The 14072-nt window shown below is 37.2% G+C and overlaps 2 protein-coding genes across 2 annotated transcripts; one reads left to right on the forward strand and one right to left on the reverse strand.

The window, feature by feature from the left end:
- Positions 1–860: 860 nt before the first annotated feature.
- LOC115960024 (F-box protein At5g03100-like) lies at positions 861–3816 on the reverse strand. Its single transcript, XM_031078723.1, has 5 exons — positions 3736–3816; positions 2220–2987; positions 1951–2106; positions 1290–1328; positions 861–1148 (listed from the first exon to the last, which is right to left on the reverse strand). The coding sequence occupies exons 1-5, from the start codon at positions 3799–3801 to the stop codon at positions 861–863; spliced, it is 1317 nt and encodes a 438-aa protein (XP_030934583.1). The 5' UTR covers positions 3802–3816.
- A 1311-nt stretch (positions 3817–5127) lies between these two features.
- LOC115960025 (bZIP transcription factor 53-like) lies at positions 5128–5487 on the forward strand. Its single transcript, XM_031078724.1, has one exon. It carries the CDS (start codon positions 5128–5130, stop codon positions 5485–5487), a length of 360 nt encoding a protein of 119 aa, XP_030934584.1.
- The last annotated feature ends 8585 nt before the right edge of the window (positions 5488–14072 follow it).

Raw genomic sequence — 14072 nt, forward strand, 5'->3', positions numbered from 1 at the left:
TATGGGATGAACTTATAGCAATGGTGGCTTCAGGAATTTCTCTCAAGGTGTTCCTTAAAAAACATAAATTATACAATCTAATAAAAAAATAAATTCATATATTGATAATAATAACAATAAAAAAACATACAAATACATAAAGTTTATAATTACCTTCTACGAGTTTTCATACTTTAAATTGTTGCATGATAATCTCATTATCAATGCTACAAGCTATATATCTCTTTCAATGTACACAACCAAGAAATCATTCATTCACTAAATATAGAACAAATTATGGAATAAAATTGAATTTTATTGGCATAAAAAAACTAAGGGTGTTCCCAAATTTTTTTTTGATGGGTAAACAAATAATTTTTTTTTAATTATTATATAAAAAAAAATTTCAAGTTAGGATGGTCCTGGGACCACCTGGCCTTAAGGTGGCGCTGCCCCTACCTTATAGTAATTTCCTATGAAGCTCTTTTTTAGTTTTCCAATTTGTTACCAAATCTCTGAAATATTATCTTCATTACTTTGATAGATTGGGTATATTTAATTTGATTTTTACATATCTGTGATATCAAATATCACAACTTGATTAAATTTTAATGGGATAAGTTATATTAGGGTCTAAATAGAAATTTCACAAGATCATCATGCACTTAAAATTAAAAATTAATTATGAATGGCATGGCAGAGTCACGAGATGTTACAAAATTTGCAAATCTCAATGCATGGCATATATGTTTTTGCAGTTTTTTAGAGAAAATCAAGAAATCAAACTAAATTTCTCTCCCCCTTAGGGTCCAAATCCCACTTGTTACAATGAAATAAAACTAAAATCAACTTCTAAATTCACATTTCAGCACAAATTGAACTTAACAATCTATCAAATAATTAATCCCTGGATGTGATTCTGCTATTTTACAGGCAGCAACAACAGCTATTTGCCATCTTTTGACAAATTCTGCGTAGTCCTCCGATTGTGCAATATTTGGATAAACAGTATCAATGATAAACGTCTTAAGTGAGACTGCGATGTCAAGTAAATCCTTAGCAAAATCAACATGACTTCCACTTCCATCAAACCCAACCCATTTAATCTTCTTGAGACATTGATGGGGATGCTTTGAAGCCTTCCATATGTTGTAATTTTCCACTAGCTTCTAATAACCAAAATATATTGAAGTAAAGTAAGTAATTAATTGTTTGAGTTAAGCATGATCATTCACCAAAAAAAAAAAAGAGATGAGGATCGAGAACATATATAAATAGTGAACATAGTAAGGACTGAATGGCCATCGTACCTCATTTTCAAATGGTTTATGACTAAAATCCATTTCCAACTGCCACATGCAAAAAAAAAAAGAGATATTAATATGGATCAATCATATTATATTTCTGATTTTTTATTTTTTATTATATAAGTAGATTACATTCTTTATGTCAAGGTATTCTGTCAATTTAATATTGTATCAACAGCATAAGGAAATAAGTTGTCTCATTTAACAAAACACAGCACAAATCAAACAATCATGGAATAAAGCATACAAATATCTTGATCCTAGTTGCAACTCATATTAACATGATAAGTACACATATCATTGTAATAGCATGCAATCATGTGAATATATTGAAAAATCAGCATGCCAACCTGATTTTAACCATAATTAATATTAAAGCACAAACTAAGTTAATATATTATGGAAAAAAAAACATACAATAAATATCTTGATCCTACTCAAAACTCAAAGTATACATATATCACTGTTATAGTAGTCATGTGATTATGTATTAAAATCAGCATGCAATTTGATTTAAACGAGAAAATTAATATTAAAGCACAAATTAAGTTGTATATATACATGCACAAATATATACTACCGTAATTTATATGGCACTCATAACTGTATAATTATTCTAACAATATACACTTCTCAATTGTGGGCTGCAAAATAAGAAACTAACCTCCAATGAAAACATCTTCAACAAAGGAGAGGCAATTACAAGAGCAATTAACGGATGGAGGCTTTGACCTAGATAAGTGTAAACCTTCAATTCCACTTTTTTGAGGTTACAAAATACTGGAAGCTTGTATGGGGACAACGAAGTTCTGTCAACTACCTAATTAAGAGGAAAGAAAAAATACATTCAATATATGTAAATGATATTCCAAATTAAAGGAGAAGTTAGGAAAAAACAAAATGGGAAGCGTTATAAGAAAACTTTGCACTAACCTCTTTGGTAAAATATAATACAAGCTTCTTAAGTTGAGAGAGATAGCTTGCATGTTGGTCAGAATCAAACTCAATTGATTCACAATATTTCCCTCCAAATGCTACCTTTGAAAGAAGGGGTACATGCCTTAAAGTCATATTTTTAATCTTCGGTCCAACGTACCCAAAAGAGACAAGATTTGGTGCTGAAATTTCAAGATTTTCTAAATTTGAGCAGTGAGCTACTTGAAAGCTACTCAATTTGGGCGGCTGATCAACAAGCCTGAGATTTACCAAACTATTGGAGCTACTCACATATAGTTCCTCAAGAAATGGACAATTTGATACATAATGCTCAAGAACCTCTCCAATTACATTTACTTCAGTCAAAAAAAGTTTTGTTAGAGGAAAATCTTTCATGACAGGGAATTTTTTCTCAATAGTGTAATATTGTTCCAAGTTCAAATCAAGCATCTTGACCCAATTTTCCATTGCAAAGTTTATCCACTCATTAACATCACGAGATGTTGTTCCATCGTAATCAAGTAAAATGGTCAGTTCTTGTGAAGGGTTATATGTACAAAAAACATCAAGGATGAACCTACACCTTCTCACAGGACGCAATTCCATTTCAGGTGATGACATATAATCCTTGATTATTAGACTAGGGACATATGTCCATAGATTTTTCCATCTACGTGAAAGAACACTAGTCCTTGCTGCTTCTTTGACTGGCAAGAGATATAAGATATTTGTAAGAATCTCGTCCGGTAATTGGCTTATTCGATCCTGTAATTAGTCCTCGTAGTTAGCATGGAAACAAAGAATTCAAAACACATGAAAAACTAACATGTCTTCAAATTTATAACCACCTATACTAATATCATGATAATCTATGCTTCATTTAAAATTTAAACTACCATCATATCAATAGCCACCACATGCTTTAAAGTAATTAAGTTCTTACAAGATATGAGTCAATATGATAATATATAGAAGAATGAATATTGTACCATATAAAGTAGCAATTCTATCTAGGAAAAATGTATTTTATTATAAGACAAAATCTCTTTCAAAATATATGTGGAACTCATGTATTTTAAGAGGTTTGAGACAGGCTTGTATGATAATCTCTCTGATTGAAGGTATGAAAAAGAAGGGAAAAAAAAAAAAAAAAGCTAATTAGATCAACTTAAATAACCCTAGGTACCTAAAGGTTATTTTTGCATGTATTGCACATAGACCAAACCAATATATACAGTTTTACCTAAATTTGTTTATTTATATAGTACAACATGAAAATTACAATGATGGCCACACGGCCGACACTATACATATATAGCAACAATGTTCATGAAACATGAAGTAAATGCATCACAAATATAAGTAAAATTTGCATAACGAACTAAAAGTATTACTTTATCCATAAATAATTAACAATAACTAAAAAGAAATTGATGACAAGGAAGTTAATCGATGACAACCTCAATTGTATTGAAAAGAAAAAAAAATTTTGATTTTTAATCTGTGAATTTACCTTTAGTCGAAGAGATATGATCCGAGAATGACAGATTCTTTTTTTTATTGAATCCCGATTGTCCATTGTTCAACTAGCTGTAAAATATAACCCAAAAAAAGGAAGAGCAATATTAGAGCAATATTTTCAATATCAATCACCATAGAGAGAGAGAGTAAAATATAAACCAAAAAAAGGAAGAGCAATATTTTCAAGAGAGAGAGAGAGAGAGAGAGAGAGAGAGAGACTAGTCAAGCAACCATGAGATTCTAGCTAGCTTACCTGCTGAATAGGCTTAAGAACATCACAAACAAAATCGTGATAAGTATCCAAGAAAACCACACAGAAACACAGAGAATAAGAACCTTCTTTCTTGTTTGTAATCAGGGACACAATGTTCTTGCATGAGTTTTCAAGAATACCTTTTATTGACAGAAAACAAAAAAGGTCAGTGGTCAATTATATAGGTTTTTTTTAACCGACCTCGAATAAATAGGAAGGCCAACTTACTCTTACTAGTTCCACTAGTAGGATTAGTAATCTAGATAAATATTACGGAAATTCTTGATAAAAAAACAAAGACAAGTGATGGTTCATTATATAATTTTTTTTAACCGACATTGAATATAGTTTGTTAATTCTATAAGAAATTTATTATCTATGACAATTCTGTACGTAAAAAAACTAACTTTTGCCTACAAAAAATAATCTAATTTTTAAATTTCGTAGAATAGATAAAATTGCCAACTACTAATATAATATATTATGAATCTAAAAGAAAACTAGTATATTTATTTATTTATTTTTATAATTCGAGAGATAGGGATCAAAATATACCTAACGAGCTACGTGTAAATCAAAATTCTATCACCATGCGGTAAAAGAAAACTTTTTTTTAATAAACCGACATTGTATATAGCTTTTCCAACTACAAATACAAATACAAGTAGAAATAGGAATAGGATTATTATTCTTAAAAAATAAATATTTATGATAATTATTGACAAAAAATACAAAGACAGGCCATGGTACATTACAAAGCTTTTCTTTAACCGACATTATACATAGGAATTAGTATAAATATTCTTTGTCCTCAACCTTCAAACCTACCATCATATTTTTCTTTTGCTCCAGTTACTCTCTCTCTCTTTGCATTCATATGTTATTTGGGTTTTAGTGTTCTTCCTTGAGCGAAGCCTTCATATTTCCATTGTTCTAAGTGATATCTCGCTATAACTACCTCAGTTCTCTCGAGTTGTTTAATGAACTACAGTCATATTCATAACCTTCTCTTATTGCATTCTATATCCGTCTTTTTATTATATTTTTACTACATCTACTCTTGAATTTTCTTTTACTACTTATATTAACACCTTTTTGAGTTCATCTTCTTTCAAATTTGGGAGAAAAAACATGTCGTCGGGGCCTAATGTTGATCGATTCATGGATGAGAAAAAGGAGAGGAAAGCGCTAGCAAATAGAGAAGCGGCAAAGCGTTCACGTATAAAGAAACAAAAGGAGTTGGAGGACATAGTCACTGAAAAGAGCGTGGTATTAGAGGATATTAAAAAGAAAAGAATCGAAATTGAAAACTATGACAATGACTATTCTATGACGGAGAATGAAAATAACTCTTTGGATGCTGGAACTTTGATTGTGAATAAGTTTCTGAATTGCATGAGCTTGTACAAGAAAAAACTTGGGATTCCAGACCAGACGCTCGAGACTCCGGCACCTACGTTCAATCCTTGGCAATCCCAGTTTAGACACTAATTAGTTTGCTCTAAATTTAGTTGGTAATTTGAATGTTTATGGAATAAGTTTGCTTGACACAAATTTGTGTCTTTAGGTAGATAGTTTCTGTTGGAATGTTTTAATTTGCAGTGCCTTTAGTCTTTTTGTTCAAGTTGGTTGTGTCTTGGTTATCTTTCTTTAGCCTATTATTAAGGTTTATCTGCGTCTTAATGAATTCGTTTCTTTGTTATCTAAATTGCAAGTGAATTTTTTTTTTTTTTTTTGGCTTTTTTGCTGAATAATTTCAAATGATCTAATTGAATTGCTATCTGGGTTGTTTTCCAATTTGCATAAGCTCTTAGTACACAGGCAAAGAGCAAAGCTTGCTTGATAAACGGCTTCAATGGCCCAAAAGGTTGTGAACTTGTGATATGATAACCACCGTGTATTCTACATTTAGCTTTAGGTCAATCGATCAAACTAGTGTAAAGAAAGAATGCCTAATTTTCTATAGAATGGCCTTCGAAGGCCTATTAATTATGATCTCATATTTATTCATGACCAATATATAACGAGAGGAATTAAAATTTGTATGTCAAAATATCATTACTATGATTCCTCCATGCCTTTGTCATCACACTTGCAACGAAAGGGACAAAACACTACAACAAATATGTAATCAACTAATCATGACTTGTCATAGTTTGTAATATACGGAACAATATATATATATATATATATATATATATATATACACACACATATGGAGAGAGAGAGAGAGTTTAATACGTTTTTTACACGTTTAATTATAAAAAATAATGTGTATTTGCAAACTATTTTTGTTTTATTTGGTAAATGAGATTTTTTTTTTTTTCCATACATACGTATCTGCATATAGTCTATATTTATATATGTGGGGCCAAAGAACTTACGACCAGGCCCACTTTCCATTAGGGCTCAGGGTTCGTACCGAGGAGGGTAGTTGCCGAGAACGAGTAGGGAAAGACCAAATGGCCTAGAGACACAGCCGAGGATGACCCTGTCCTCGGCATCCCAAGACTTCAAAGGGAGGAGTGACATGTTGTCAAAGGCAGCCTTCAAAAGGCCCCCAAAAGAAGAAACGAGAAGAATGGGATCCACATAGGGGTACGGAATGGAGGTGGTTCAAGGTAAATACGTCTCCTTTGCATTGAATGCGCCCACAAACGTCTTAGCCATATTAATGAGAAAAGACACCTGAACAGTATGGTTTCGGTTAGCGCAACTAACAAAAAGTAGGGGGAGGCGGCTGATGGGACAGGTAGTTGAATAGGGACCTACCGGATCAACAGGTGGAAGGTCAAAATCAACCGAGATGGACTATATAATATGAAGACTTATGCGCCAAAAAAGGGGGGCTTCCAGACGATGGAGTCCTAGAAAAGGGAGAAGAACAAGGACATGAAGCTCCTTGAAAAAAGGCCAAGAACCAGAGCCTCCCAGACCTTATCGAGGAGAAAGACTCCTCGAACGAACATGGTTTAATTCTGTATGAACACCATGACCAACCACCGTTCGGTGACCAAGCCCTAACCTTTCAAACCCACGCTCTACAAATTATATTATTTGGGCTTTTTTACGTGCGAACCCAATATCATTTTGGGGTCGTTACAAATCGAGTCCTTACAATTGGCGCCGTCTGTGGGGAAGGCTTGTGTATTGGCACAGGCAATGGGTCGAGAAAGTCCCCCTGTTACTTCCAGTAGCCCGTGGTAGTGTTTTAACACAAAGTTCCATTAGGGGCTACGCTTCGAAGCGTCAATGGCGCGAATGGATCTAGGGGCTTGGCCGAAGGGCTAATCCCCACAAACCAATGTCCCACGGCTTGGCCGAGGGGCTAATCCCCCCCCACTTAAAGAAAAAAAAGAAACTAAGTTTTGGACAGAACTAAGGTATTGCATGGTCCTTAAACTTAAACCTATGGGGAAACCAACTACTTAAAAACTAAGTTTTGGACAGAACCAAGGTATTGCATGGTCCTCGAACTCAAACCTATGGGGAAACCAACTACTTAAAAACTAAGTTTTGGACAGAACCAAGGTATTGCATGGTCCTCGAACTCAAACCTGTGGGGAAACCAACTACTTAAAAACTAAGTTTTAGACAGAACCAAGGTATTGCATGGTCTTCGGACTCAAACCTATGGGGAAACCAACTACTAAAGGAAATCTGGATACCAAGTTGGTTCTAACAACACACAAGACATCTCGGATGATGCCTATATCTATACTGAAGTAGGTTCAGGCACGAATTCGACATCCTATGGGTGTGAGTAAGTTAGAGTTCCGGGATATGATCCCAAATATATCATATGCGCAACCATTCATATATGTTGAGATAACTAGTTCAAAAATCGGGAGATCCGCAACAATAGTAAGCATCAGCAAAGGCAACTAACATGTAATTTAAAGAAAGAAAAGAATTTCATATATATGGTTAATAAGTTCAACTACCATCAAACTACAAAGTTTTCAAAATAAAAGGGAAATAAGTTAAGTAATTAAACGGGAAACAAATACGAAGGTCGGCCAGGGCTGCTACTTCTTCAATATCGTCTTGTCCACGTCCTCGGAAGGCAGAGCAGGACTAGTCTCAGGGCCCAGGGAGACATCCCCTTCTTGGGAAGGCTGGGCGGGGTCAGTTTCGATGCTCTTGGGGACCTCAGTAAGGGGAATTGCTCGTAGGGGTTGAACAAGAATGGCTGTCTCCTCGGCAACAGGAATTTAAGCTCCGACCGTAGGCTCAGTAACCTCCTTGGGCATCTCGGGATTCATACCTCCAGGTGCTACTATCGCATCATGAGGCTCTTCCCCTTCAAGCAACTCGCCAGGAGGGACGCTGATCTGTGCAGCTTCTGACTGAGTAACCCCTGCCTCGTGTTGATCGCTCACAGTCTCGGAGCTAGCGGAGGTGGTCTCACAGATGGCTGGAGGATAAAATATGCTCTCCATCCTCCACAAATCAGACAAAGCATCCACCCCAGCTCGTTTTAAGGCCTCTTCCCAAACCTGCGAGCAGTATAGCCTGCACACTCTAGGAATTTGGGCTTTAAGGGAGGCTTGGGTTTCAGCTACCCCCGTATCGTAGCCCTCATCCTCCGCCTTATCCCTAGCAGTTTCGGCCACGTTTCTGGCAAACTCAACCTCCTGCTTGGCCTTCACGACTTCGTCTCGGGCAAACTCCGCCACTCCCTTAGCATTCTCTGCCATGATCAGTTTTTTCTTCAAATCACTGATCTACTCTTTGGCTATCTGCAATTGATCCTCGGCTTTGAGTAGGCGTTTTGTCTGTTCCTCGGCCTGTTTTTGGGCGCAGTTAAACCCGCCAAGGCACTATCCCTCTCTCGGATAGCCTCCTTTAAGTCCTCCTTAGCCTTTGCGAGGTCAGTCTCGAAAGCTTTGAGGGTCCGCGTAGCATCTATGCGTTTGGCGCGTTCATTCTCAGCGGCCTTGCTCTGCTTATTTACTTCTTCCTCCATCCTATAGATGGTCTGGAGAGCCTGTCAAGTGAGATAAATACATCGTGAGTGAAAGACCGGGAGCAAGAGTTAATAAAGTTTTAGGTTTCAAAAGTCTTACCACACCTAAGTACCTCTTCGTGCTGAGGAAAACCTTCTGCATCCTCATGTTCTTCAACTCATCCATATCGGTGGGAAGTAGCATGGTTCTTCCTAGCGCGTCGACCACATAACCACCCTCGCCATCTCTAAGGTCCCTTATGGATGCGGTTTCCAGCAATGGCCCCCCGTAGAGCATGGAGGCGGGAAGCCAAGCACTCGGCATGGATTGGGTTTCGATCTCTTTCCCCTTGCCTTGGGTGGATTGGGCTTCGGTCCCTTTCCTTTTGCTCTGGTGCCCAATCTTTAACTGCTTCTAAACTCTCGAGGATTCATCCCTCTCCTGAGAGGATTGGGATTTTCCCCCGTCCATGGGTTCCTTCCCCTTAGGACTCCTCTTTCTCTTTGAGTCAGTGGGTTCCGGCCGAGAAGGCAGAGCTGATTGAGGAGGAGCAGGAAGTTTGGGGCGGGGAGATTGTGACTGCAACTTAGTGGAGGATGACTTAGTCTGAATGGTTTGGGGTTGAGGTGGTAGAGATGGATCGTTGGAGTGCAGTTTTCCCTGTGCACCCTTCCTCGGCTGGCCCTCAATGAGGTCGAATAGGCTGGTTGGGGGCTTTCTCTTAAGACCCATATCGGCTAGGGAGGATATTCCCACTGACAACAGCTCCGCTTCGGACAAGGCTGGGTCACCTAAATCACCAGAAGGATCCTCGGATGGGTCGGCTTGGTCAAATACCCCAAATCCCTCCTCGGACTGACCCAACTCGCCTTCGTCCTTCGCTGCTTAGTGAGATGGGGAGAGGTCCACCAATGGGATGCCCTCTGAGACAGAAGATCCTTCGGAGATTGAAAATCCTGATTCGACTATGGTAATTTTTGGAAGCCGAGGATGTCTAGCGTTGATCACATGCCTTGGGTCGACAAATGACTTCTGAATGGGAGCGTACCCTAGGATTTTGTGAGCAGCTCTGACTTGACCATCATTGTCATTTACAAAAACTGCCACTTGAAGAATAGTTTCCAAGTCCACCCGATTAACTAGGTGAAAGTGACGGTGAAAGGCATTTGGATCTGCAATAAAAAGACATGCACATGGTTAGTAACCGAACCACATCAAATTAAAATGGTGCAAAGTATCGGCACCTTCCCATTCTCTATACCCCACCTGGCTCTCCCTCAACCATTGGGCATGGAACACCATCATGCCAATCACCGGATACGATAAGGAAGTCCTTGTTTAATCCCTTGTTGGAATCAAGGAGGCATTGGATTAGTCGAACTCTCTCATCTCTCGTCTTCATGTAATAGGATTTTCCCTTCAAATTTTGGAGATTATAGCACCAATTCACGTCATGGTGGGTCAATCTTAGCCCCATCTTTTCGTTTAAGGCATCCACGTAATCTAGAATCCTAAACATGTTGCCAGTGCACTGGGTGGGGGCTAATCGAAAATGCCTAAGGTAACCCTTCATTACCTGCCCCATGGGGATTCTCATACCCCCCTCTACGAAGGCGAGAACAGGAATTACCACCTCGCCCGTCCTTCTCAGAAGGTGCCACTCTCCATCTTACAGTGCCTCAGACTCACGTTGGGGGGAATCCTATTATCGGCGATGAACTTTTTCATCGCCTCTTTAGTATCAACCAATTTTTTCAGTCTCAATTTAACCATCTCTAAGAGTTACTAAACAGACTCAACCAATGACGAGAGAAGGAGAGGAACAAGAGAAAAATAAACCCGGAAAAGAAAAAGCACGAGTTAGTGAAGGCAGAAAACTTACAGGAAAGAGGAAAGGTGCCTCGGACGGGCTTTTTGTGCTGGAGATAGACTTGAATGTGGATGAAATTTTAGATGAACCCAGAATATGTGTGCTAGAACTCTTAAGCGCAAAAGTGAAGAGACCAATCAGTTCCAAAAATTATTTGTGCCTCCCATCGAAAGTAACTGTACGAATTTTCCCGCCCATAAAGGCAAGGAAATCTCCACCGTTAGATCTCCACCACGCCATTGAATGTGGGAAGTACAGAGCCGCCCGCATTTAATGAGGACACGTTTCACCTTCCAAAGGCTCTAAGAACTTGTCTCGGGCAGACGAAAAGTCTCGGGAACCGATAGGTGACAAGGATTGACAAGCATTGACAGATGCCTGATGTCATCAAAACCCTCCTATCCGTCAGAGGAGCCGGATAGCCGGATTTTGAGGGGCTATTGTGGGGCCAGAGAACTTACGACCCGGTCTACTTTCCATTAGGGTCCAGGGCCCGTGCTGAGGAGGGTAATTGCCAAGAACAAGTAGGGAAAGACCAAATGGCCTAGAGACACAGCCGAGGATGACCCTGTCCTCGGCATCCCAAGACTTCAAAGGGAGGAGCGACATGTCGTCAAAGGCAGCCTCCAAAAGGCCCTCAAAAGAAGAAATGAGAAGAATGGGACCCACATGGGGGTACGGAATGGAGGTGGTTCAAGGTAAATACGTCTCCTCTGCATTGAATGCGCCCACAAACATCTTAACCATATTAATGAGAAAAGACACCTGAACAGTGTAGTTTCGGTTAGCGCAACTAACAAAAAGTAAGGGGAGGCGGCTGATGGGACAGGTAGTTGAATAAGGACCTGTCGGATCAACAAGTGAAAGGTCAAGATCAACTGAGAGGGGCTATATAACGTGAAGATTTATGCGCCGAAAAAAGGGAGGCTTCCAGACGATGGAGTCCTAGAAAAGGGAGAAGAACAAGGACATGAAGCTCCTTGAAAAAAGGCCAAGAACCAGAGCCTCCCTAACCGTATCGAGGAGAAAGACTCCTCGAACGAACATGGTTTAATTTTGTATGAACACCATAACCAACCACCGTTCGGTGACCAAGCCCTAGCCTTTCAAATCCACGCTCTACAAATTATATTGTTTGGGCCTTTTTACGTGCGAACTCAATATCATTTTGGGGTCGTTACAAATCGAGTCCTTACAATATATATAATATTAAACCAAAGTGTTTTACCATTTGTTGAACTTATAATATGTTGACACATGCTTAGGAAGAATTATAAAACATGGGTTGGAAGCTTTTTTTTTTCCTCATGGAGTTGATTTATGCTTTGTTTTTTCGCTTGCGATTCACTAAAAAGAGATTCTAGCCTGTGCATATATCTCTATTGGTTTTGAATTTGGAGTATTCATAGTCACCACCAAAGACCTTCTCATCAAGCTACACATTTAGGACATATATTGTAGTCCCAATAAAGATAGCAATTATATATGTCCTTACATTATTTATTAATTTGGAGTATTAATAGCGATTATTTATTGATTTATGCTACGTCCTTGTATGATTTATATCTATTTTCTAGAATTATTTATTGCTATGAGTCATTAGGATTAATTTTCTCATGCTCATCCTGCAAAATATTTATTAAGAAAAAAATTATTGATTTATCTCTCCAATGTAAAGAATTATATGCTACAAGCTTCGTTTTAACCATTAAAATTGTTTTCACTTTTTTCCTACTATTAAATCAGATAACTTTTACGGTTGGTATTATATAGTTTTCAAAAGGACATGATCAAACTCCCTGATGGAAAAAAAAAAAAAAATTGTATGTTTTCGATACCAAGATTTTATATTATTGAATCTTATATAATTAATTTTTTTTGCCAGGGATACAAATTTGGTTTAAACACAAATTTATGCAACAACATTTTTTCTTTTTCTTTAAAAAAAAAAAAAAAAAAAACCCGGCCCTAAGCAAATGATGGTCTCTTAAAAGATATCCACAAACTCTAATGTAGCAAGACTTCTTCCATCACCACTCTCATTTTACCTTCAAACCTCTCTTCCTTACAATAGTATTAACCTAGATTTTTTTCCTCCTGTTTGTACATTGCTTTACTTTCCCTTCAAAATTTAATAATGAATCATGATGATATATGATATATGATTTAAAGCACCCACCTCTATTTGGTCCTATTCGGTCTACGTCGGTCCTATTCAATCTACTTTAGTTCTATTCGGTCCTATTTTGTCCACTTTAGTCCTATTCGGTCTACTTTAGTCATATTCGTTCCACTTTGGTCATATTCGGTCCATTCTGTCCATTTTGGTCCATTTGGTCTATCTTGTTCCTATTCAGTCCATAATGGTCATCTTTGGTCCATTCTGTCCACTCTAGTCCTATTCGATCCACTATGGTCCATTCAATTTGGTTCATAACCATTCAATTATGTCAACTTGGTCCCTAACATTTTAGTGTTGTGTCAATTTAGTCCATATTATCAAGGTTGTCAAAGTCAGAATCCTACATAGGATTATAAAAGATTGGTGGGATTGTGCATTGTTGGATGAAAATATATATATATATATATATATTTTTTTTAAAAAAAGCAAAAAACACATTGATAGTGCCTTTATGTTGAATAATCTCATAATGTACACATTCATTCATTAAGAAAAACAATACAAAACAAAACAGAACAAAGATTTGCATCAACATTATGCCATATTTATACCATGAATTGCTGCGTGATTTTCATGGCTACTGCTATATACCTATACTTTATACTAATGAAACAAATATTTTTGAATTTTAACCCAATGTATCCAAAAATTTCACCAAGAGTTTTAATTAGCCATCAAGTGCCAAAATAACTATTATCAACACAATTGGAAAATATTTTCCAACTCTAAATTCCAAGTTCAAAATCCAAAATAAGTTTGCAAATGACAACTAGCTAAGTAGCTAACTATAGTACAAAATCCAAAAGCAAAATCCAATTGGAGAGGATGGAGAGAGTGAGAGTGTTGTCAAGTTGATTTTAGGGGTTTAGTGAATAAGTTTTAATTTAAAGTGAGTTTTTTTTTATTTTTTTTTTTAATTTAAGTATAGTGCATATTGCGTTGCTTCTATCAGTTAGGCTAATTGGAGATATATATATATATATATATATATATATATTTTTTTTTAAATTTTTTTTATACCAACTCAAAGCAGATTTGGGTTAGGATCGGTACAATCCTACTGATCCCACGATCC

The sequence above is a fragment of the Quercus lobata genome, chromosome 9, assembly GCF_001633185.2.
Source record: "Quercus lobata isolate SW786 chromosome 9, ValleyOak3.0 Primary Assembly, whole genome shotgun sequence".
In the NCBI taxonomy this organism is placed as follows: Eukaryota; Viridiplantae; Streptophyta; class Magnoliopsida; order Fagales; family Fagaceae; genus Quercus; species Quercus lobata.